General features: G+C 36.6%; 1 protein-coding gene across 1 annotated transcript; it reads right to left on the bottom strand.

Moving 5' to 3' along the window:
• Positions 1-19,555: 19,555 nt before the first annotated feature.
• Positions 19,556-22,559, bottom strand: LOC144893397 (uncharacterized). Its single transcript, XM_078783992.1, has 5 exons — positions 22,507-22,559; positions 22,141-22,390; positions 21,863-22,042; positions 21,462-21,705; positions 19,556-19,707 (listed from the first exon to the last, which is right to left on the bottom strand). Exons 1-5 carry the CDS (start codon positions 22,557-22,559, stop codon positions 19,556-19,558), a joined length of 879 nt encoding a protein of 292 aa, XP_078640118.1.
• Between the last annotated feature and the right edge of the window lie 2,621 nt (positions 22,560-25,180).

Below are 25,180 nucleotides of genomic sequence, written 5' to 3'. Positions count from 1 at the left end.
CCTACCTCTTAGCCCTAACTCATAGCCCTAACTCCTAGCCTTCGTTCCTAGCCCTAACTCCTAGCCCTATCTCTTAGCCCTACCTCTTAGCCCTAACTCCTAGCCTTAGGTCCTAGCTCTAGTTCCAAGCCCCAACTCTTAACCCTAACTCCTAGCCCTAACTCCTAGCCTTAGTTCCTTGCCCTAGTTCTTAGCCTGACCACTTAGCCCTAACTCTTAGACCTAACTCCTCGCCTTAGTTCCGAGCCCTAGTTCCTAGCCCTACCTCTTAGCCCAAACTCCTCGCCCTAGCCCTAGTTCCTAAAGCATCGTCAAATCCTTCACGTTCATAAAATTCAACTAAGTGCAAAATTAAGAACCTTGATTAAGGAAACGAAGGCATTTTTCGTTATTTTTGGTAAAAACCATCGATTGCGCATTAACACCGATGACATATACTGAAATCACTAAATTGTCTCCCACAAATGCCATCCCATAACCACGTTTTGAACAGGGAAAACATTGTAAAACTGCGCTTTTGTTTTCCCAACATATTGCGTTTCCACTCATTTTTGTGCAGTTGTTCTCGTTCTGCCGCGCATATTGCAATTCTGACAATGACCACGGGTGATCGTCTGCCCAGAATTTGTCTGATCAATTCGAGTGAAGTCACAACACTTTTCTTTTTGAAACTTACCTTATGTTTCGACTTAACTTGGCTTTTCGCCTCTAATTGCTTAAGTTTCCACGTAAATGCATGAAGCCTCGAAGATGTGACTGCCACCACAAAAGCGGATTTGGTTGGTTTGTTTTATTTGTACAGTGCCTAAGGCTCACCGACAACACAATAGGTGGTATTAATGCACTTTTATATGAACAGCAAGGACATCAGCAAACCATGAGCAAGTCAACACAATTTCAGGTATTTGAACCTGGATTCTGAGCATCAGGAGTGAAGTTATGAGAACACCAAACAGGCCAATCCATACATCATTAATCTAGAAAGAGAAATCAGAGATTGTAGACCCTCACCCAGACTTGTTTTGTGTGGTTTGATACCACGCACATGATAGACATACACTACATGACCAAAAGTATGTGGATACCTGAACATCGAACATCTCATTCCAAAATCATGGGCAATAATATGGAGTTAGTCCCCCCCCACCCTCCCTTTGCTGCTATAACAGCTTCCACTCTTCTGGGAAGGCTTTCCACTAGATGTTGGAACATTGCTGTGGGGATTTCCTTCCATTCAGCCACAAGAGCATTAGTGAGGTCGGGCACTGATGTTGCGCGATTAGGCCAGGCTCGCAGTCGGCATTCCAATTCATCCCAAAAGTGTTTGATGGGATTGCAGTCACGGCTCTGTGCAGGCCAGTGAAGTTCTTCCACACCGATCTCGATAAACCATTACTCTATTGACCTCGCTTTGTGCACGGGTGCATTGTCATGCTGAAACAGGAGAGGGCCTTCCCCAAACTGTTGCCACAAATTTGGAAGCACACAATCATCAAGAATGTCATTGTATGCTGTAGCGGTAAGATTTCCCTTCAGTGGAACAAAGGGGCCTAGCCCGAAAAACAGCCCCAGACCATTATTCCCCTTCCACCAAACTTTGCAGTTGGCACTATGCATTCAAGCAGGTAGCGTTCTCCTGTCATCCGCCAAACCCAGATTAGTCCGCCGGACTGCCAGATGGTGAAGCGTGATTCATCACTCCAGAGAACTCATTTCCACTGCTCCAGAGTCCAATGGCGGTGGGTTTTACACCACTCCAGCCAACGCTTGGCATTGCACATGATCTTAGGCTTGTGTGTGGCTGCTCAGCCATGGAAACCCATTTCATGAAGCTCCCGACGAACAGTTGTTGTGTTGGCATTTCTTCCAGAGGAAGTTTGGAACTCGGTAGTGAGTGTTATGTTGCAACAGAGGACAAACGATTTTTACACGCTACGCGCTTTAGCACTCGGTGGTCCCTTTCTGTGAGCTTGTGTGGCCTACCACTTTGCGGCTGAGCTGTTGTTGCTTCTGGACGTTTCCACTTCACAATAACCGCACTTACAGTTGACCGGGGCAGCTCTAGCAGGGCAGAAATTTGACGAACTGACTTGTTGTTAAGGTGGCATCCTATGACGGTGGCATGTTGAAAGTCACTGAGCTCTTCAGTATGGCCCATTCTACTACCAATGTTTGTCTCTTGAGATTGCATGGCTGTGTGCTTGATTATATATACCTGTCAGCAATGGGGGTGGCTGAAATAGTCGAATCCACCAATTAGAAGGGGTGTCCGCATACTTTTGGGCATGTAGTGTACTCACATTCTAATTGTACATACTTTCTCTCTCATTGTACATACGTGTAATACAGGCTACCACTAGGTGGCATTTGTAGCATAGGTTTTCACATTATGCGTGGACAGATAGACAGGCAACCAAAGCAATGCCCTCATCTCTGGCGAGGATAACAAGGTAGGACGTGACTAGCAGTAATGGTGAAGTCCTAATGAACATACAGGCATATGAATGTTGTTATTTACTGTTGTAATGACACCGGAGCCTGCTTGGCTTTGCGGTGCTACTGAGCGGTGTGCCTTGCAGCATGTGGAATCTCTTAAATGGAAATGAGTACAAAAGCTGACACATGGCTGCTGTAAGATGCTCGTGAAAAACCCAGTGTGTAATTTTTGTAAACGGCAGCACATTATTCATACGAACATATGGTTCATGCATAATGAATAGTGTGCAGTTCTAGGGATAGTGGAATTAAAAAGTCGCTCCAGGATTAAACGCCTGCAAACAATTCCAAAGGGAAACTTTTTCCCCGTTACCATGCCGGTGCAATTGCTGCTTTATCTTGTACACCAACGACCTGTCTGTAGAGATAAACAGTGAATTTGCATCGGAAAATTAAAATGTTTGCCCCAGGAGGAAGGGATTATAGATTAGACCTCACTGGTGGTGACCAGTTTCATTCTAATAAAGGCCAATATCAATGCCGATTGAGATTACATGCTTTGAATGGCAAGCTTTCTTGTTCAGGTACATGATTAAATAAGCAGAGTTATATTGCAAAACCAAACAGGACTTGCCTGAGAATATTAATTTAATAATTGAAAATTGCATTTGGAAGATATATGAATAAGTGATGTCAAACCTGCACAAAACGACATTCTTGCGTTTGACGACCTCTATATTTTCATGGTCAGCTGCTGGAACAGGTCCATTCTCTTGGAATTATAGGAATCGCCATCAACCGATCGCATCGAAAATCTGGCCTCCAAAGTTGGCTGCAGACTTCTCATCCTATGTTGTTCCTACGCATTCCTTGAAAATTCAGACGTTTTCAGCCTACAAGGCCATTGTACATTGTTTAATGGAGTGCTGCTCTCTCTCCCCTAAGGGTTGGCACCCCAGCATCACATCTGTCTTTCCTGGATTATGTTGTCTGCAAAGCTCTGAACATTATTACTCATAGTATCTCCCACAATGAAGCTCAATCAAGCACAAGGCTTCTTCCTCTCACATCACAGACAGGTCGCTAACCTGTTTTTTTTTTCTTTTTCTGCAGTTCCTGTCGAACTCCCGCCGCTATCTCAGCCCTCTGACCCTCCAGGAGACGTCTGCTTTTCCAGTAACTCCATCCTGGTAAAATGCAGGCTTACTGCACACTTAGCTCTTGTTCCTTTTTTTTTGGAACCAGCCTTTCTCCAACTGGCTATGGAACTTTTGAACATGTCGACTCTTCATTCTGTAGGCGTAAATTTTTGTGTTGTTTCGAAGTAGTAGTAATAAGGCATAATGAAGGAAGATTAAATGGCATTGTGTGGAGTCATCGCAGGTAAGTTTTAGTTTTGGTCAATGTATGACCAAATGATATCGGGAAAGTTTACTCTGAGCATGGCAGGGAACAAGATGGATAGGATGAGTAAGGTAAACACACCAAACTGACACTGTGCGCATACATTGCCACCAAATTTACCATGCCACAAGTGAGTTCCGCTTCAACACGCAACACAGGTCAGTGCTGACAATTCGTCAGCTGCTGCCTACCCCAAGTTACAAGTGAGTGCTTTTTATTTTGTGAGTGCTCTTTTCTTTCCTTTTCTTTTTACTTCTGACACAAGTGAACACTTTTTATTTTGAAGCTTACTCCCCATGGAAGAAAAAAAAAATCCATGTTTCAGTACGTGACCAAAAAGAGTTGAAAAACAAACATCTCAAATTTACCTGTATGAAGAGTGCTTTAACTTCATCATTACCCAGGTAAAAAAGGAAATTGTAATACCCTCTGCCACCACCACCAGGTGGTGCTACTGTTACATATTTATGTGAATGTATGTGAATTACTATTCAGGTCTTTGCTTATCAATGTGTAGTCGATTAAAGGTTGTTGTGATTAAAGGGTCAGGAGCCCTTCTGAGAAAAAGGAGACCGGAAACTGAAGAAGAAAAGACGCGAGGTCCTGGAGAAGCGACGATTCTTCTTTTTCCTCGCCGAGCTCGGACGCGGGCGGTAACGATTGAGCAACGTCAGAGAATCGGCGTTTCAAAGCCCGTCTGGCGAGAGGAGTTACCGGGACGTGTAACTACCCTTTGACACGTCAAGTCACTGTGGGTTCGTGCACGGAACCAAGCAGCTGGCACAGTTCGCCTCGCCGTCTACAAGGCCGCGTACGGGTCGCACCTTGGGCCGCGCGCGCTGGGCAAGCCACGTGTTGCTTTGCCTGCTTTACATTACCCGCTTTGCTTGGCCAGGAGGTGCGTGCTGCAGCCGTTGTTCCCGGTACGGGACGTGCCCGGTGAAAGCACGTCAGGAAGGGTCCGTTCAACCGCCCACGTGCGGAGATCGAACTACAGGAGTACGGAGACATTGTGAGAGACATTGACCACGGAGGGAGTCGGGAGTGGGGCTCACGTGAGGAATGTATAAGATGGCCATCTTAGAGTTAATGTAGATGAGTTTACATCTTTGTACTATTGATTGCTGATTGTTGATGGTTGATTGCTCGGGGAATATATCATTGATTATTCCGGATCCTTGGTGTGGGGTTTTTTCTTGGTTGGAATTCATATTTATTGCGTTACTAAAGCGCATACATAATAAATCTTTCTGGCGGAGTTCCTCTCACGGCCCGGGGGTCACCGAGACCAGGTAGTCACCGGGAGGACCACGTAACACTACATGCTACATTTACATCGATAATTTTTGCCCCCTCCCCCCCCCCCCACCCCCACACCCAGCGTATGTTACCCCCCACAGAAAGTTGTATTTGTTCCATGAGTTTGGAGTTTGTAATTTAAAAGATGTGGTGTGCATAGAGCACTGTATACAAACAAAGAGAGAGATTTTTGCCTTTTACAGGTACAGATATACATGTTGTTCCATGAGGGGTACTTGTTGTTCCCTGAGGCCACCAGCCACGGATAACTCTGCGGCCCAGCAGGTTGTTAGTCAACCACGGACACTGATTTATATCACCAAACCTGGCAGGGTCCTCAATATTGACAGATAAAAGTGATATAATATAACAAATATCATGAAACATTTACATTTTGTAGTCCATTGTATAATTTAAATAAACATAAATGCAAATTTTGCATGTGGAAAAAGTAAGTACACCCTTGGCTCTAATAGGTGTTATTTCTCCCTTTGGCAAAAACAACCTCAAGTAGGCGTTTCTTATAACTGTCTACCAGTCTCTGACATCGACTGGGAGAAATTTTTGCCCACTCCTCCTTGCAGAATTCTTTCAGCTGTGCGATGTTTGAGGGGTTTCTTGCATGCACAGCTCGTTTCAAATCCCCCCACAACATCTCAATAGGATTTAGATCTGGGCTTTGACTTGGCCATTCCAGAACCCTCCATTCCTTTCTTTTCAGCCATCCCTGGTATGGATTTATTGGTATGTTTAGGGTCATTGTCATGTTGTAAGGTCCCACCTTCGATTAAGCTTCAACTTTCCGACAGATGGCCTCACATTATCCTCAAGCACCCTCTGGTACAATGAAGAATTCATGGTGGAATTCCATGATGGTGAGCTGCCCAGGCCCTGATGCAGCAAAGCTGCCCCAAACCATAATATTTCCACCACCATGCTTTACAGTTGGTATCAGGTTCTTGTGGTCAAATGCAGTCTTTGGTTTTCGCCAAACATGTCTTTTGGTACTGTGGCCAAATAGCTCTACCTTTGACTCATCTGTCCATAGCACATTGTTCCAGAAGTGCTGGTCTTTGCCTTGGTGTTCATTGGCAAACTTTAGTCTTGCCCTGATGTTCTTTCTGGTCAGCAAAGGTTGCCTCCTGGCACACCTCCCATGTAGATCAAATTTGTGCAGCCTCTGCCTAATGGTAGACTCGTGCACTTTGACATCAACAGTGGCATGAGCTACCTGTAGGTCCCGTGATGACATTCTGGGGTTCTTCGAGACTTCATTCAGCATCTTGCGGTCTGCTCTCGGGCTGAACTTGTTGGGGCGGCCTGGCCTGAACAAGTTGGCCGTTGTTTGGAATCTTCTCCACTTGTAGATGATCTTCCAGACAGTCGAATGATTGATTTCAAATTGTTTGGAGATCTTTTTAAATCCCTTCCCAGACTCGTACGCATCTATAACCTTCTTTCTGAAGGCCTCAGAGAGCTCTTTTGATCTGGGCATAGTGACGCCGCACAATTCAACAACAAAGAGAAAACCAAACTAAATGTCTGAGGTTTAAATAAGACAGGTTCCTCCAAGATCCTCTCTAACGATGTTCTAATCATTTGCACCTGAGCTGGTGCACCTGATTCTAATTTCTCCCCGTCGTACCGCGGAGCAAAAGGGGGACTATGGTTTTCCCCTCCGTCCGTGTGTCCGTCCGTCCGTCTGTGTGTGCGTGCATGCGTGCGGGCGTGCGTGCATGCATAAGCGCAGGCCCGCATTCGAATTTGGAGTGTGGGTGCAACCCACGTCAAAATCCAAGATGGCCGCCACCATGTATGTCTGATGCCAAGTATGTCTGAACCTTGTGAGCGGAATATCTTGAAAAATAAGCCAAGTACCAACTTCTAATCTGGTGTGTCGGTGTATCTAGGCATAAGGAAGAAGCCTCTTGAAAATTGGGTCGCCACGTCAAAATCCAATATGGCCAGTAGGTGATAAATGTTGCTTCTGGGACACCCCAAATCTCCATTCACTTACATGTTAATTTTCCTCTCGCCCTCATCTCCCCAAAACACCTCTATTTCTCCCACACTGTTCTTTACGAACCTTTTGTCTATAGCACCTATCCTTAATGTTGGTCATTAGACCACTCAAACACGACAAATATTTGTTTCCCCTTATGAACCTGTGATCCTTCTTCTACATATCATCTGGCGGATCATTTTTGACCCACTCAAACATCGACCCTACAAATATTTGTTTATGTGTAGGAAATAATTTAATTATCTTACCACTACCATCACCGTCTAATATATTAACAAAGTATATGTTTGAGTTTGTATCAAGATATTTTAACTGAGCTAAGATAAAATGGTAAACCTCCCTCAATGTTCTTGTTTGAGCGCCTCCAGTGCCACATACCATTTTTAAATTAAAGTATATATTTTCCTGACAACCATCAAAGTTTTCCGTCCACTCAAAAATATTTCCATCTTTTTTACCCAACTCACCGGTATTTAAATTAATTCTCTTATTTGTTTTGTGAACTTTTTTACCAGTTGCCTTTTCAATTATACCTATTTGATATTTTTCACATTCGTTATGTTTACCATTTATATACCAAGGTTGATTACACCTCCACTCTTTAGTCTGGTTGATACTTGGTTCTATCATTTATATATTCATAAAAAAGGTGGCGGTAGCCCCTTAAAATCCCCAACCCCATTATCTTATCACTTATATATATTATCACTTATATATCTTATCACTTATATATATTATCACTTATATACTTATATAACCATAAGGGAGACTATCAATTCCATTTTCTAAAATAAAGCTCTTATCATCAAAAGCCCCCAATGCTTTTTTATTCACCTCTTCTGAATATAATTGATGTTTATAACTTCTTATTCCATTAATCTTTCTAAACTCTTCTTTCTTTGTTGTTAAACAATTATAATAATCCTTAAAGTTCATTGTTTCTTTCATAACATTTTTCTTTACACCTTTTAACTTCTTATCAGTCTTTTCAACGTTATTTACAATGTATTTATAAGCATAAGCCTTTGACCTCAATCCCACAAATTCCACTTAAAATCCCACTTAAAGTTTATTGTTTCTTTAATTACATTTTTCTTTACACCTTTTAACTTCTTATCAGTCTTTTCAATGTTATTTACAATGTATTTATAAGCATAAGCCTTTGACCTCAATCCCACAAATTCACTCATAACATATCCTCCTAATTCATCCTTGAACTTTCCAATCACCTTTTTATTTTTAGAAGAGAACAACTCACTCTCTGGACTATAATTACTTGTGTCATAGATATTAATGTCCTTTTTCATGTCTGAATAAACATCATCAGTATTAATTTTCAAAATAAAACTATCTGTATCCTATCCATATAAAGTAGATTAACATCATTTTGATATTTCTTCCTCAAGTTATTATAAAAGTAATCATACATTAATGACTTTGATAAATCAAGAATTGATGTTCCAATATAAATAGGTTTGTCCATTTAAATACTCTCCTTAACCAAATGGATCGCACAAAAGTTCTCAGTAAAGACCTCGGCTCTTATCAAAACTCGGTCTACTAATTAATTTTGATGCTTGTTCCCAAGATGTTGATAGTCTGATATTTTGTCTTTTCCACACATTCTCCATAGTCTTACCAAAGACCGCATTATTCATCAATTTATAAAAGTCTTTCTCAAAATCTGTTTTTGACTCTGTTCTTCTTTGTGTATTAAAATCAATGTATTCCTTTAACCAATGACTTTGATTGAACTTTAGAACCCTATGGATCTTCTCTACTCTTAGACCTTTTGATAAATATTGTCGCAAATTTATTTGGTGTAGAACATAATTTTTCTTGTTATATAATGTAGTAAGTAATTTTTCTGTTGATTCACCTATTTCAAACGATCGTTGATAATCACTCAACCATTCTTTCTTTGGACTTTCTTTCTCACAAACAAATGGAAGATCTTTATGTTTGATATGAAGTTCTTCAGGATATTTAAAATCAACCTCAAAATAATAACCAACTTTTTCTTTATCCAATTCTTGTTGTGTAGATATACATAGATTCTCAAAGACTTTGTTGAAATTCTTTTCCTTTACCCATCTAAGTTTTCCATAAGGAAGAGCCTGAGACATTGCCCAGCCATACAGGTTGTTTGCGTCATAGTACATCAAGTAAGAACTCTTTTTCGTTGAATCATAATTTGGAAGATATTTGTTATTTGCCTTTGCGTATCTGCTCGAGCAGACTTGTGAAATTCCACCTCTTTTTGCCTTTTCAATCATCAAAAGCATATCAACATCGGTTATCAAATCCAAAGCTTGTTTTGTCATTTTCAACATCGCGCTCCAAGCCAATCCAGGTGCTGTGTAGTAGTGAGCAGGATCCAATCCATATCCAGTGCGACAAACAGATCTAAAGGCTTCAAATACATCGGCCAATAAAAGCACATCAGTTTTGAGATACAAATCGTGATACTCACCAAGATTCTTGATGTTATATTTTTCCCAAACATTTTGTGCCTGTACATAATCTTTATCAGATATATGACTTGTTTAATTTGTTATAGAAATTTTCTTTTAAAGGAAGTTGTGTTTCATTGAATCTCTCAAATGAGTCCATATAGTCATAGGGGTAAATTCCCTTTTGTGTTAGAAAATCTTTATCTGAAAAATACTCTGAAAGACATGGAAACTCTTTTAGATTTTGAACCAAGTTAGCCAATGGACTTGCCATGAATTTAAATGTATCAAGAAATCTGATATGAGTAATAGGAGATGTGTGAATTGTTTTTGTGAATGAAATGTATTTCTGATCCGTGTTAGGAATTGCTGAAATGTGTCCAGATGTCTTTGAAAGTTCATTAATAAATAGATGCGTATCATAATGAGCGTTGTTATGAAGAAAGACAGGAATGAAAGAGGGGAGTTTATAATTAATATTACAACTTTGATGAGCCGGACCTCTATATTTACCAGTGAGATGACAATGATCTCTAACCTTTAGACCTTCACCAATTTTTTCCTCACAAATATGACAAACATTGTTTTTTCTAAATTCCCTTTTCTGTTCACTCGTCAAGGACATTGGTTTATTGGTTTCTCTCATTATCTTGGTTAATCGAACACAGTCTTTTTCTAGTCGTTTCACAAACTCCTCTGGGGTATTTGAGCCTCTATACTCCTCTAACTTGTTATATTTATCACCAACGGATGATTTGATATAATAACAAAAACCGCAAGGAGTATGTTTTTGATATTTATTTGTGTATGATTCTTTTGGATCTGGAGAAGCAGTATCTATTTTTTCTAGAATACTTTCAAAATCAGCATATATAACAAATGGATGTTTGATCTTTTTCTTTTCATCTTTGAATGTGATCTTTGAGCCTTCTTTAGGCATATTGATTACCGTTGATTTATGTTCACCACAATAATTTGAATGTTTATCTAAACTTTCTTGTGAATTGAAGAAGTTAAGACAACGCAAACAAATATATATTTTATTTGTTCTCTTACAGACTTGTGGTTTTATTAATTTAGCAATATCTTTGATGTATGTATAATGTGAATTTTCCTCTGAATTAAAATATAGAAGATTAATATGAGTTTGTTTACAATTGTCAGAAAGCTTTAAAACCTGAATGTTGTTTGTTTCTGTTAGACCATAAACATTAACTGATAAATTATTCATCTTTTCAAATTTAGGAATATCATTTAAAGTCATCGGAAACTTTAGATCTTTCGTATTTAATGTATTCTCATATTTTTTATAATGAGATACTCTTTCATCATGAAAATGTGGAGGATGTAAGTATGCTAAAATAGACCAGAGAAAACATTTATTGTCTTTATTTTTGATATTGATAACTGCTTTTCTATTTTTGATAACACTGGGTAAATCAATGTAAGAAGAAGCTTTTAGAGGATCTGATTTAAGAATATGAATGTCTATGTAAATAATTTTTCCTATATTGAATCCACTTCCTATGATTGAATTATCCACATCTTGCTCTTGTTTAATAAGTTCATCATAGACTCCTGATGTTTTAAAATCTTGATATGAAGATATAAAGTGTGGCTCAGTTCTCATGTATGGTGTATCTATAACTCCTTTATCCTTTGTCATTTCTAATTTTACTCCCATATAAAATTTAAGTGGTTTCATTTATTTTAGTGTTTTTTCAATCAACGTTTGAACAGCAGGTTTGACTATTTCTACAGCATCAACTATAGACTTTGGTTCGGGAGGTTTGAAGTTAAAGATTCGAATCCTGATATGTCTTTTGAAAGCACCATCAGTATTTTTAATAGTAAACAATTTTGACAAGTGTTTGTTAGTTTTAAGATGGGCTTTAAACCCCTTCTTGAGGATGGTTGTTTTACAGACCTTACAATGTTTTGTTTTAGGTGGAAGAGGGGAAAGTTTGTTAAGAATGTTGTATGTATGTTTTGCGGTGAGAATATGTTGTTTATAATATTTTACTTCCTTCTCGCCAGTATCACAATAAACCATATTTATAGCGTGAGAAAACGTGGTGTTTTTTATATATCACTGTGCTTAAAATAAAACACTTTTGAGCTTTACAGCTCCGTTTTATATATATCGCTTTGCTTAAAAGAAAACACTTTTGAGCTTTGCAGCTCCGTTTTATATATATCGTTGTGCTTAAACTAAAACACTTTTTCATTCGGAATCATCTAAGTCATATCTATCACATGAATACTCAGAATCATACTCAGAGTCATCAATAAAGCTACTCTCATAACTATCATTTGAGCACAAACTATTAGTATCATAACTATCATCTGTGTTCAATGAAATACTATCATCACCATCGTCCGAGTTCAATGAAATACTATCATCACTATCGTCCGAGTTCAATGAAATAGTAAAATCTTCACTGCTGTAATGACTCATATTTAATTAGCAGAAAAAACCTTTCCATCTATACCAATATACTTTCTTTCATTAACGGATTCAATCTCTACATTTTTAATATCAAAAGTTATCTTTAAATAATCTCTAACTATCATAGAACGAAATGACATTTCACCAGAAATATTAACATCATTCATTTTACTTAGATCTACACCCTTTGGATTATTAAAGTAAATACAAATTTCTCCACGAGTATTGTTGATGGTCTTATCATTATTTTTCAAAGTATCGTGGTCAATCACTTTTTCAAGCTTTGAATAAATTGCCAGGAGTAGAGGAGAAACTTTTGTTAGATTTACTTTAATGGATGTCTTTCCAGGTATAGTTAGAGCTCTTCCTTTAAATGAAATAGAGGGGCTCATGTTATTTTCCATAACTGGTTTTACCCAAAAATTTCCATATTTATCTTTATTCAATTTAACATCTTTGACATATTTTTTCTATATCTTTCACCGAAGTAGAGATGGATTGAAATTTGTCTTTTGTGTTTTGAAACATTGTATTTATTAGCTAAAAAACTTGCGTTTAGTTTAAGTAAAAATTTACTGTTTAAATATGTTAGAATTTCCAGACTCTCCATATGATAATTTAGGAATCTGTCGCCGTTGTGATAGAATAGGGCTTAATAATGAGGGTTCATATAAACAATGTATTTTCTGTGATTTAATTTTAATTAATGATAATAAAAAATATATAAAAATATATAACTCTTTTAAATTAGAACCAAAAATGAATTACTTTACAAGATTAATAAGAGAGATGAATGTTAAGTATTGTGATGATAATACACCATTTCTTTCAAGGGAAGAGACTATTTGTATTGAGGAAATGTATAAGGGTTTAATGATATTTATTATTCAAAATAATTTTAATGGAAATGTTAATACAAGATACTTTATAAATAAAATAATGAATTATTTTGAAATTAAACCTGAACTCAGGATAAAATATAGAGTTTCTAAAATAGCTCAAAAAAAGTTAGATGACTTGTTTTCCAAATATATAAATGAATGATTTTTTACCCGTTTGGGAAAATAAGATAAAATTTAATAACCATAAAAATCTTCCAAATTCATTGAGATGTCTAATAGTCGGTTCAAGCGGATGTGGAAAAACCTGTTTGCTTTTAAGATGCTCCTTGGCCCTAATTTTTTAGATTATGATAATTTAATAATTTTTACAAAGTCAAGTTTTCAACCCGAGTATCAACTACTATCAACTACTATCACAAGGTTTTAATGCGGGTCTTAAAAAGGAAGACATTATCGGTTTATTTAAACTTCAGAACAAACTAAATGATTATAATATTGAAGATATAATACAATTATTTTGTGATACACAGAAATCAAAATCGAAACCCATTACTTGTATTCTCAGTGATAATACGGATGATATACCTTCACCTCAAGATTGAGATAAATCAAAAAAGAACCTCGTTATCTTTGATGATTGTGTTAATGAGAGAAACCAAACAGTAATGGACAGCTACTATACAAGAGGGAGACATTCTTCTTGTAATTGTATTTATCTTAGTCAGTCATATTTTCAACTCCCTCGTCGCTCAATAAGAAACAATGCCAATACTTTTATTTTATTTAAGTTAAATTCAATAGATGTAAATAATTTTTGGAGAGATAATTGCTCTACGTTATGTAGTAAAAAAGAATTTGAAAATTATATGAAACACACGATTGGAAAATATAAATATATTGTTGTAAAACAAGATGAGATACTAACTGATATTTTTCAATACTAAATGAATGCCGAAGAAAGAGCAAGAAAGTTTAAAGAACATCAAGAGTTGGTTTCAAAAGTTGTAAAGCAACAGGAAGAGATAAAGAAGAAACGGAGACAAAAACTAACTAGCGAAGAAGTCTTTGAAAGAAAACAAGAGAAATTCTTTAAACCACTTTTGAAAACTCAACACTCACCTACAGTCCCCACGGTAGAATTTACTCCGAAAAAACTTCAAATGATCAAAGATTTTAGTCAAATGACAGAGGAAGAACTTGGAGAATTAGAATATGATGATGAAAGATTATTTCGGAAACTTGAGGAGGTAAATCAACCCCCTAATTATGTTGTGGAAGCTCTTCAAAACAATGAATATTCAGCGGATTCAAAAACCAGAGCAGGTCTCATTCCAACAGAAGAACTAGCACAGTTCTATCTTGTGAAAGAAAAGTTTTTGATATTTAATGATAAATTAGAGTTCTTAAGTTCTGCCCAACCAAATGTTGAATTAACTCCAAGATTAATGTTTCTTCTAACAAAAGATGGATATACTAATTCACCTTATTTTGATGAACCACTTGATATGGAAAGAGAGGAAGATAGAGAGTATATTGAGTTGCTAAACGCACTTGATTATGGAGTTTCTGTTGCTGGTAAAAGTAAGAAGAATGAGAAGGAGAAACATATTATTGATGCTTTAAGTCAGCTTGGTTCGGGTGTTAGTTTTCTTCCAAATGACACATCACAATTAGTTAATAGGCTATTATTGCTGTTAGGTAGTAAGAAGGCTGGAAACAACAATTGTTTTAATGAAACCTCAGCCATTTTAGATCAGTTGATGAATATGAAAATAATTAATAAATGTCAATACAAAGATATTTTATTAGATATTAAATAAGATGAGAAGCACAATTCTTAGTTTTAATTTCACGACAAGTGATTACACAGCTTCATTCCCCTACCCACTACAACTTAACCCCACAAAAGAATATGAGGCATCTTTATTGTCGATGGAAACTTATAATACCCTTTTTAATATCACAGAGAAAAACAACAAGTTTAGTTATAATCCAGGTAGTGGATATAAAACTATAACCGTTTCACCCGGAGCTTACGAGATTTCTCAAATATCTTCAGAAGTCTCTCGCCTTATGAAAGAAAAAGGTGATGAACCAAAAAATATTGTAATAGATATTCAAAAACACACTTCAAAATCAACTATTAAACTTAAAAATAATTATAAAGTTGATTTCACGATTGAAAATTCGTTTAGAGAGCTATTGGGTTTCTCTTCAAAAAAGATTGAAACTAACGGGACAGATCTTTTATACAAAGAAATGGACTCGTGAATTATTTTAAATTGTTAATGTAAAGGATACAGTCCCTTGGACTTACAAATTATATGATATGAATGGGGAAGAAATATTAGGGGCATGGTCTTACAGTGATAATGTCATTCAAATATCCTCTGGTATAAATTCAGTATTAATTCATTGTGATTTGATTGATGGTGCTTATAACGATGGAATAAGAACAAATACAATATTTTCATTCAGCGCATACTCAACCCCGATTGGTTATAAATTTAATATGGAACCAAAAAATCTTGTCTATTTACCTGTGTCAGGAAAAACCATATACAGAGTAAATTTTAGGATAACCGACCAAGATAATCATATGATATCCTTTAATGATGAAATTATATCCATCAGAATTCACCTACATGAAGTTTTTCAATAAATAAATAATGGTTATTGTGAGAAAACACGAGTTGGGAAAATATAAAATAATTACAGGGGATGGGATGTTCCTTTCACCATACTATAAATGTATGGGTAGAGGTTATTATAAACCAAAGAGACAACGGGGTGTGGGACATCAATTTAGAAATAAAGGAGATGGGATAATTGATACTCTAATGGGTATTGGTTCAACCATCCTTAAACATAAAGATCTAATTGGTTCAACTGCTTCTGCCGTGGGCTCAGTTGCGGGTGCTATAAAGAGTATAAAAGATGCTCAAAAGGAGTCTCATAAATTACAAGCAATCAAAGAAATTAAAAAAGGTAAAACTCAACTATCTTCACAAGAACGACAAAAAATCATTAAAATACTTGGGTCAGGGTTTCAACAATTTTAATACTATATAAATACAAGTATGGAAGCGATTGATAGTATCTATGATTTGGATGATACGATTATCATTTCAAACTCCACTAAAAAGGAAGACTATTTTAAGGTAAATGCTATTACAGGAACAGACTGGAATTCAAACGGAACAAAAAGTTTTGAAATAAATAATCAACAAACTTACTTGAATATAGCTGATAGTTTCTTGCTGTGTAAATTTAAATTCACTAAGGCTGCGAATAATACTAATGCTACACTCGTAAATGATTTCTTCTGGAAAATGTTTGATAGTGTTCGCCTGTATATTGGAACACAAGAGGTTGAAGCGGTTGGTTATGTTTCTGATACATCTGAAATGATGAAATTAACACTATATTCGTTTAGTGATAGAATGGGTAAGGGAGCTGTTGAAGGTTTTATTCCTGATATGTCAACGGGTACAAACGCAGACCCTGGTTATAGTCAAAGGAAGTCAATGTATAATGATGATACAAAAGCAGAGAATAGTTTTACCGTAGCAGTACCTCTGAAAGGTATATTTGGATTTTGTGATTATGATAAAGTTTTGTATGGGCTTAAAATTAGATTTCAACTCCAAAGGAATGATAATGTAAATAGGTTGCTTTTTGGGGCTGAAAATGCTTTTGGTGAAAATAATAAATTTGTTATTAATGATTTGTGTTGGTATATCAGTGAATATACTCCTAATCTTAAAACGGAAGAGATGTTGAATAGAAGACTTAACTCAAAGAAACCGCTAAATGTATCATACCTTAAAAGAAGATGTCAACATGATAAACTAGAACACACAACCTACACTTGGAATTTGGGTGTTCTGGAAGGAAAACCACGATACCTATGGCTCATTTTTAAGAAACCAGATGGAGAGGAGGGTACTGATAAGAATAATGCGCTGAGTGATAATGCCAAGGTGAAACAACTTCGGGTTTCTCTTGATGGTACATTTTATCCGCGAGATAGATTGGAAATTGATTGGGAAAAAAATGATTATGCGGAAGCCTACAAGTCTTACCAAAAGGTGTGTGAAAGCAACAGTAATAATAATCCAATTTTGGATATGGTTGCGTTTCAAAAACTTTATACAATCTACGCAATTGACCTGAGTTCTCAAAAGGAAACTATAAAGTCTAATAGAGTGGATACTTCTCTATACATTGAAAGAGGAGAGAATGAAGAAGTTAATGCTTATTGTTTGCTTTTGGAAGAAACAGAATTACAGATTAATACAGATAATGGTGTTATGATTAATATCACATAGGTTTTTTCTCATAAATAAATGGTAGGGGTATATGTTAATCAAATCAATCTTAATAAATTAACATCTTGTATTCAAAATCAAAAGCCTTGTATTATTAATGTTAATACAATTCAAAGAAAAGGAGCTGTAAGAATTGATGTTTTACTCACACACACACAAGTAAAAACACTAAATGATGCTGGTTCACTTAAAATTAAAATGACAAAACCTATGTTAAAGAAATATTCAATACAAGAGGGAGGATTTCTCCCGTTTCTAATTCCTTTATTTGCTGGTTTAAGTGCGGCGGGAGCATTGACTGGTGGTATTTCAGCAGCGGTAAAAACTGCTAATGAAAGGAAGGCACAACTAAAAGCTCAAAAAGAATTGGAAAGACATAACAAGGAGTTGGAGAAACAAATTAGTGGAAGTGGTGTAATTGTGGATTTTGCTCAAAAACTTGAAAGTTTACCTGATAAAGCGAGATTGTTGGTTGGAGATATGCTTTCCTCTATCGCTCAAGCGGGTGTTAAACTAACTAAACGGGGTAATGGATTGTATCTTTCTCATAAATAAATGGATAAATGGTTTAAACAATTTGGAAAGAATACAACGTCAAATATAGAACTAACTAAGTATTGTAAAAAACTAAAAATGGATAACGTGGTAATCTGTATGAGAGATGAATTAACAAAGTTGTCCAAGAATACAAAGAATATTATTATGAATTTAGACACACAGAATGGTTCTCATTGGGTTTGTATTCATAATAGTCAGGATAAATATTATTTTGATAGTTATGGTGTGCCACCGCCTGTTGAAGTAATACAATTCTTACAGAATGGTGTTTATCAAACATTTCAAGTTCAAGAAATTAATTCTAAATGTTATGGTCAATTATATTTATATGTATTATTTCAACTCAACAATAATGAAAATTTTTATGATGTCATTTTTAACCTAATATAAATGACTTATGTTGGAAAAGATGGTTCTTTCTTTGGAGAATCCTCTCAGGATATTGATTTATCAAATTATTATACAAAGGCACAGGCTGAACGACAAAAATATAATATAACAAAAAATATTAATATGAAAAATACTTCTAAATTAATCAATTATCCAAACCCTACAGATACAAATGACTTGATTAGATTTAGTGATTTATCACAATATATATCTTTAAATAAAACAGCACGTTTTGTTAAACAAGTAAAATTTACAACCACAACACCTGGTTATACTGACCATACACCTTTCCTCATTGAATTTAACTACCTGCTTACAATTGAATTTTATAAAGAAGGACATATAGTTAATATGCGAATTAATAAATGGGGGTATGATATGCCTGATTTAGGGTATAATTGGTATTTTTCAATAAACCTAGAAGACCTACATGATTTGAATCAGTCTCGTAAAGAAGAATATTATCCACTTGGCGAGGATAAGGATTTATGTGGAAGTACAATTAGTAAACAACAAATACGTGATTTTAAGAAAAGAAAAATATATGATAGTATAGCGATGGTTAGCATGACAAAGAAGGAAGGTAATGAGATAAGGATAGAAAGCCGAGGAATACAAACCAATTTGGTAGTGGGAAGATGGGGTGGTATTACCTGTCATAATATTAATCTCACATATATTTCTGATACATAAATGGCAGGAAAAAGGCTACAAGAGAATTATAATTTTTGTATTCAGGGATACCTACAAGAAAAGGGTGCTCGGTATTATATACCTTATGATGTGGAGCATATACATGGAAATTTTGTCATTAAAAACTGGCCTTATACTGATATTGTTAAACCCACAAATAGAGACTTGTTAAAAATATTAAATAAAAATGAACTTCTCAAAGTTATGAAATATAAAACTCTTTTAGAAATCATCAACAAATCTTATTGGTATCCTATTATGAGAAAAATAATTATAGATACAAGAATATCTCAAAATCCAGATGAGTATATGTATAATATTCTTTGGGGCTCAAACTCAAGGGTAGCAAGGGATGAGGAAGGAGTTGAAGAAGAGAAGGAGGAAAGAGAGAAAAGGGATGTTGATGAAAAAGAACACGTTAAAATATTAAATGAAGAACAAATTAATGAAGGGTTAGAGAAATTAAATGAAGAGTTTTCAAGGGTAGATTTAATGATTAAGACGTGTGTTTTAGCTGAAGAAGAGAAAACTTTAAAATTAGTCAAGTTGGGTAAGGAGTATTTTGAAAAGGTAGATGCTATAAGGAAAGGAATAGATGTAGATCTAACCCTTATGGTTGATAAGGTGTTAAATGAAATGGAAGTGAAAGAAAAATTGAGAAAATTAGATGAAGAATTTTAAAGGTTAGATATTAAGATTAAGATGAGTGTTTTGAGTGAAGAAGAAAAAACTTTAAAATTAGACAAGTTGGGTAAGGAGTATTTTGAAAAGGTAGTAGCAAAAAGGAAAGGGAAAGATATAGATATAACTTTCACTGTTGATTTTAATCCTAAATAAATGGGGGAAGAAAATCTTAAAACTATTCTTAAAGTATTTATGATATGAAAGGTTATATTACAAACGGTAATAGAAAAATCAAAATAAATATTTTCTTCATATAAGTCTGTTAATATTTCTCATAAATAAATATGAGTTATTGTCTCAAGTGTAAAAAGAAAACTAATACGAAAAATATCTCTTATGTTAAAGCTAAAAATAATAGAGTTTATCAAAAAGGAATATGTCAAGTGTGTGGCTCTAAAAAGTGCCAATTCGTCTCTCCTAAAAGTGGAGGAGACATACAAAAGTTTCTGTCAGGAAGTAAATTTACAACAACTGGAATTCCTGGGGAACTACATCTACCTGGATATTCTTTCTGTGGTCATGGAACAAACCTGGATAAAAGATTAGATGAGGCTAACAATCCTAAACCTTGGTCTAAACCTATAAATAGGGTTGATGAAGTGTGTATGAAACATGATATTGCTTATGGGAATACCACTACATTGGATGAAAAACATGAAGCAGACAGAGAAATGTTATATAATTTGTCTTTGATACAAAATCCTATATTGAGAGAGAAAGTTGATCGGTTTATTGTTAAAAAAATGATGTGTCAAATTGAAACTTGGTCTTGGTTATTCACCCTCAAAAAACTATTAGACTCCAATGATGTCATCAAGACTGAGGAGCTTTTGGCTAATGAATTACACAAACCTATAATCACAAAGTTTAAAAGAAGGAAAGTTTATTCTAAATACACCAACCACATATGGTCCGCTGATTTAATCGAATTGAATAATGACAGGGGATACAGGTATGCTTTAACCATTATTGATTTGAGGAGTAGATTTGCCTGAGTTGTTCCTTTAAAAAATAAAGGGGTGATACTTTAATGTTAGCATTTAAGCTAATATTTGATAGGGATAAAAGAAAACCAAAGAAACTGTGGACCGATGAGGGAACAGAGTTCTATAACAAAATATTTATGAAATTTCTTAAGGGGGAGGGTATTAAATTATACAGCACCTTTAATGAAGGAAAGGCAGTTGTTATTGAGCGTTTTAATCGTACTTTGAAAGAGAAATTATATAAAAAATTCACACAACTCAGTTCTCAACAGTGGGTGTATTTAATTCAGGATATTGTAGATAATTACAATAATACTGTTCATTCATCAACAAAATCAAAACCGTCAGAATCATTTACAAAATTAGAATATGAAAAGGAGATTAATTTGAGAAAACCCAAGTTCAAAGTTGGTGATATTGTAAGAATATACAGATGGAAAAGTCATTTTGAGAAAGGTTATACAAAGAAATGGACTCGTGAATTATTTTAAATTGTTAATGTAAAGGATACAGTCCCTTGGACTTACAAATGATATGATATGAATGGGGAAGAAATATTAGGGGCATTTTATTCACAAGAATTACAAAAAACAAAGCTAATAATTCATTAAACAACATTTCTATTCACCCCAACCAGATGAGCTAATTTAATTAGTGGTAATAATAAAAAAATTAAATAAATAAAAATCATAAGCCACGCCCACACAGACCACGCCCACACAGACCACACCAACATAGACCACGCCCACACAGACCACGCCCACACACCCCGCCCACACAGACCACACCCATCATCCCCCACCCCCAGTGCGTCCCCCACCCTTGATCCCCCCTCATCCCACCCCCACCTTCCCCACACACACAAGGGGAGGGGAGGAGTGGGATGAGGGGGGATCAAGGGAGGGGGACGCACCTTCCCGTCCTTTTTCCTTTATTCTCTTTTTGTAATTAATTATTAAATAGTTGTATACAAAGCAAATATATTCATGTAATATTGAAAACAAAATCTTTATATTAACAAAACATTTTTCTTGAGGTATACATTCAACTTCTCCCCAGCACAAGTCATCAATTTCTTCCCAGCACAAGTCATCAATTTCTTCCCAGCACAAGTCAAAGGTTGGTTCAGCAGATGTCTTCAGGTTTTGAATCTCTTTCTATTAAATACAAGAGGGGGGGGGGGGGGGGGTGAAGTAAAGGAATATTTGAATGATATATGTATGTCCGAATGCCCTTCCTGACGCCAACCCTGAATCGCCTCCTACGATGTGTAGGGATATGGTGTACCACACACACACACACACATACACATACCTCTAAAAAGTTGAGCTTGGTGTCAATGCTGTCGAGATGAAAATTTAGGGTATCACAGGTTGGAAGTAAATAACCACTCTTTAGGATCTCAAAATAACCCCAATCAGAGTTGTGATCGTGGTCGTGGTCGTGGTTGTGATCATCGATCTCAACTATCATCTCAGCTATTGAAGTAATGTTCTGTTGGAAAACAAAGCGAGAAACTGTAAAATTTGTAATAAGTAAAGTTGAATCTAACAGAGAAATAGAGTTTATCAAGATGGAAATTTTAAACTCACATGGGTAGGGAATGAATTAGCACTCCTCGGAACTTCAAGGTTGTGAAATTCGTTGCCAGTCATTTGTTCTGTTGTTGAGACAGCTTTAGGAAATATTAAAGGGTGCGAGAAGCTGTCCAAACACCCAGCCATCTTATTATGCCTCCAAACTTCAGTTAATTCTGTAAGGGTTTCATTCAGATTCTCCCTTTGTTGGTGATAATTATTGGCTTCATTTTCAACATCAACCACCAACTTTGATAAAGAGAGGCTGTTAAAAAAGAGAAAAAAAACTAATTATTGAGAGGCTGTTAAAAAACAATAATTTTTAATCATGTTCTATATAAAACAATGAATAATTAATCGTTAAAACAAAAAAAAACTTACCTATCTTGCGATAAAGCGTCAAACTCAATGTCATCTTCAACGTTGGAAAACATTTTTCGAATGAAACCACCTCAAGTGAGGTTCAGTTAATATAGCTGGGATGGGGAAATTTAATGACATCATGGAGGCAATGAGTTTCTTGAAAATTCCGGGTGTGTCCCTTCAAGGAAGGGAATTAACATTCTTTATGGGATTTAATGTTTAAAAATATCACTGGACTAAGACATAATATTTTTGCTTCAGGCAAGAGAAGAGTAAAACATTCATGTTCGTTGAGTCTCTGTTTATAATGAAAAAATGGTGTGTGGCACTCTAGGTGCTCAGACAAGGACATTGAGGGAGGTTTATCATTTTATCTTAGCTCAGTTAAAATATCTTGATACAAACTCAAACCTCTTTTTAATAATATATTAGATGGTGAAGGTAGTGGTAAGATAATTAAATTATTTCCTACACATAAACAAATATTTGTAGGGTCGATGTTTGAGTGGGTCAAAGATGATCCGCCAGATGATATGTAGAAGATGGATCACAGGTTCATAAGGGGAAACAATTAATATTTGTAGTGTTTGAGTGGTCTAATGACCAACATTAAGGATAGGTGCTATAGACAAAAGGTTCGTAAAGAACAGGGTGGGAGAAATAGAGGTGTTTTGGGGAGATGAGGGTGAGAGGAAAATTAACATGTAAGTGAATGGAGATTTGGGGTGTCCCAGAAGCAACATTTATCACCTACTATGGCCGCCGCCATGTATGTCTGATGCCATGTATGTCTGAACCCTGTGAGCGGAATATCTTGAAAAATAAGCGAAGTACCAACTTCTAATCTGGTGTTTCGGTGTATCTAGGCATAAGGAAGAAACCTATTGAAAATTGGGTCGCCACATCAAAATCCAAGATGGCCGCCGCCATGTATGTCTGAAATTTGTGAGCTGAATATCTTGAAAAATAAGCGAAGTACCAACTTCTAATCTGGTGTGTGGGTGTATCTAGGCATAAGGAAGAAGCCTCTTGAAAATTGGGTCGCCACGTCAAAATCCAAGATGGCTGCCGCCATGTATGTCTGAACCTTTTGAGCGGAATATCTTGAAAAATAAGCGAAGTACCAACTTCTAATCTGGTGTGTGGGTGTATCTAGGCATAAGGAAGAAGGCTATTGAAAATTGGGTCGCCACGTCAAAATCCAAGATGGCCACCGCCATGTATGTCTGAAACTTGTGAGCGGAATATCTTGAAAAATAAGCGAAGTACCAACTTCTAATCTGGTGTGTGGGTGTATCTAGGCATAAGGAAGAAGGCTATTGAAAATTGGGTCGCCACGTCAAAATCCAAGATGGCCACCTCCATGTATGTCTGAACCTTGTGAGCAAAATATCATATCATAGCATGTTTTCTGCGTCTTCCGCTTTGTCAACTCACATCACTTCCCCGACGGGGGACCTAGGCGTAACGCTTGTTTTAGGTATTTGAAGTAGTGATAAATGTAGGGGTGTACTTACTTTTTCCACGTGCGAAATTTGCATTTATGTTTATTTAAATTATACAATGGACTACAAAATGTAAATGTTTCATGATATTTGTTATATTATATCATCTTTATCTATCAATATTGTTGAAATGAAGATCAAATAGTTATATGTTGAAATATGTTGAAAAAGTCAAAACTTTACATGGGGTGTACTTACTTTTTCACGTGACTGTATGTATATAGTGGTAAATAATGCTCTCCCAGAGAAGAAGGAAAGTCGGAAGTGGAATTTAAGAGCAGGGGTGGATGAGATGGAGGAGCGGTTGCAACATTAGGAGGTCATGGGGTTGGTACAAACGGGAAGCATGGCTTGGGGTGGATGAAGCATGAGCGATGGGGAAAGGCATGTGTGAAAGAGAGGAGGAAGATGGTTGAGAGGGAGGTGAGAAGAAAGGAGGGAGAGGGGATATATGTGAAAGCAGTCTGACAGGCACAGCAAGGTGCTTGGACGTGGTGGGAAGGTGTGCGGGTGAGGTCATTGAAGTGGCAAGAGATTTGTAGGATGGAGCTAATATTGTTGAGTTTCCTGTTGCGGGCAACGTATGTGCTTCCATCATCAGTAAACTTGAGATTGTGGGGGTTGTTGCAGTCGGAGAGATGTTATTTGTGTGGAGGTTTGGGCACGCTGCAGCATGCACTGAGTGCATGCTCAGTTGCATTAGCAGCAGGAAGATACAAGTGGTGGCATGATCAGTTGCTGGCGGTGGTAATGCAGATGGTGCAACAAGAGGTGCTGAGATCGAGAGAGAGAAGAGTGGAGAAGGAGACCGATGGGGAAGAGGTGTTTGTCAAAGAGGGCCAAGCGGTAAGAGGTGGAAAGAGGAGGAGGTGGAAAGCAAGAGGGCTGTCAGATGCATGTGATTGGCAGGTGATGGCAGACCTACAGTCCTCCACCCACAATTGGTATTCCCAGAGGAGATCTGTGTGACAAGATTGTGGCCTGACGTTGTCATCTGATCAGGAGCAACAAGACAGGTCATCTTAGGGGTATTGTCTGTACCTTGGGAATAGAACATGCAGGAAGTGCACAAGATGAAGAGAGGATTGTACAGTGAGCTGGAGGAAGAGTGTCGGGAGAAGGGTTGGCGAGTTTCTTGTCAGCCATTTGAGGTGGGGTGTGGAAGGTACATTGGCAATTTCTTTTCT

The sequence above is a fragment of the Myxine glutinosa genome, chromosome 8 (genome assembly GCF_964187855.1).
Source record: "Myxine glutinosa chromosome 8, kmMyxGlut1.1, whole genome shotgun sequence".
Taxonomy (NCBI): Eukaryota; Metazoa; Chordata; class Myxini; order Myxiniformes; family Myxinidae; genus Myxine; species Myxine glutinosa.
The sequence above is the reverse complement of the archived record's forward strand: the minus strand, read 5'-3'. Positions and strand labels throughout refer to the sequence as shown.

Coding starts and splice junctions, on each gene's coding strand:
- LOC144893397 (XM_078783992.1), bottom strand. CDS start 22,559: ATGTTTTCCAACGTTGAAGATGACATTGAGTTTGACGCTTTATCGCAA. Junction 22,043..22,140: donor CTAATTCATTCCCTACCCAT/GTGAGTTTAAAA, acceptor GTTTTCCAACAG/AACATTACTTCAATAGCTGA. Junction 19,708..21,461: donor AAAGGAAAAAGGACGGGAAG/GTGCGTCCCCCT, acceptor CCATTTATTTAG/GATTAAAATCAACAGTGAAA.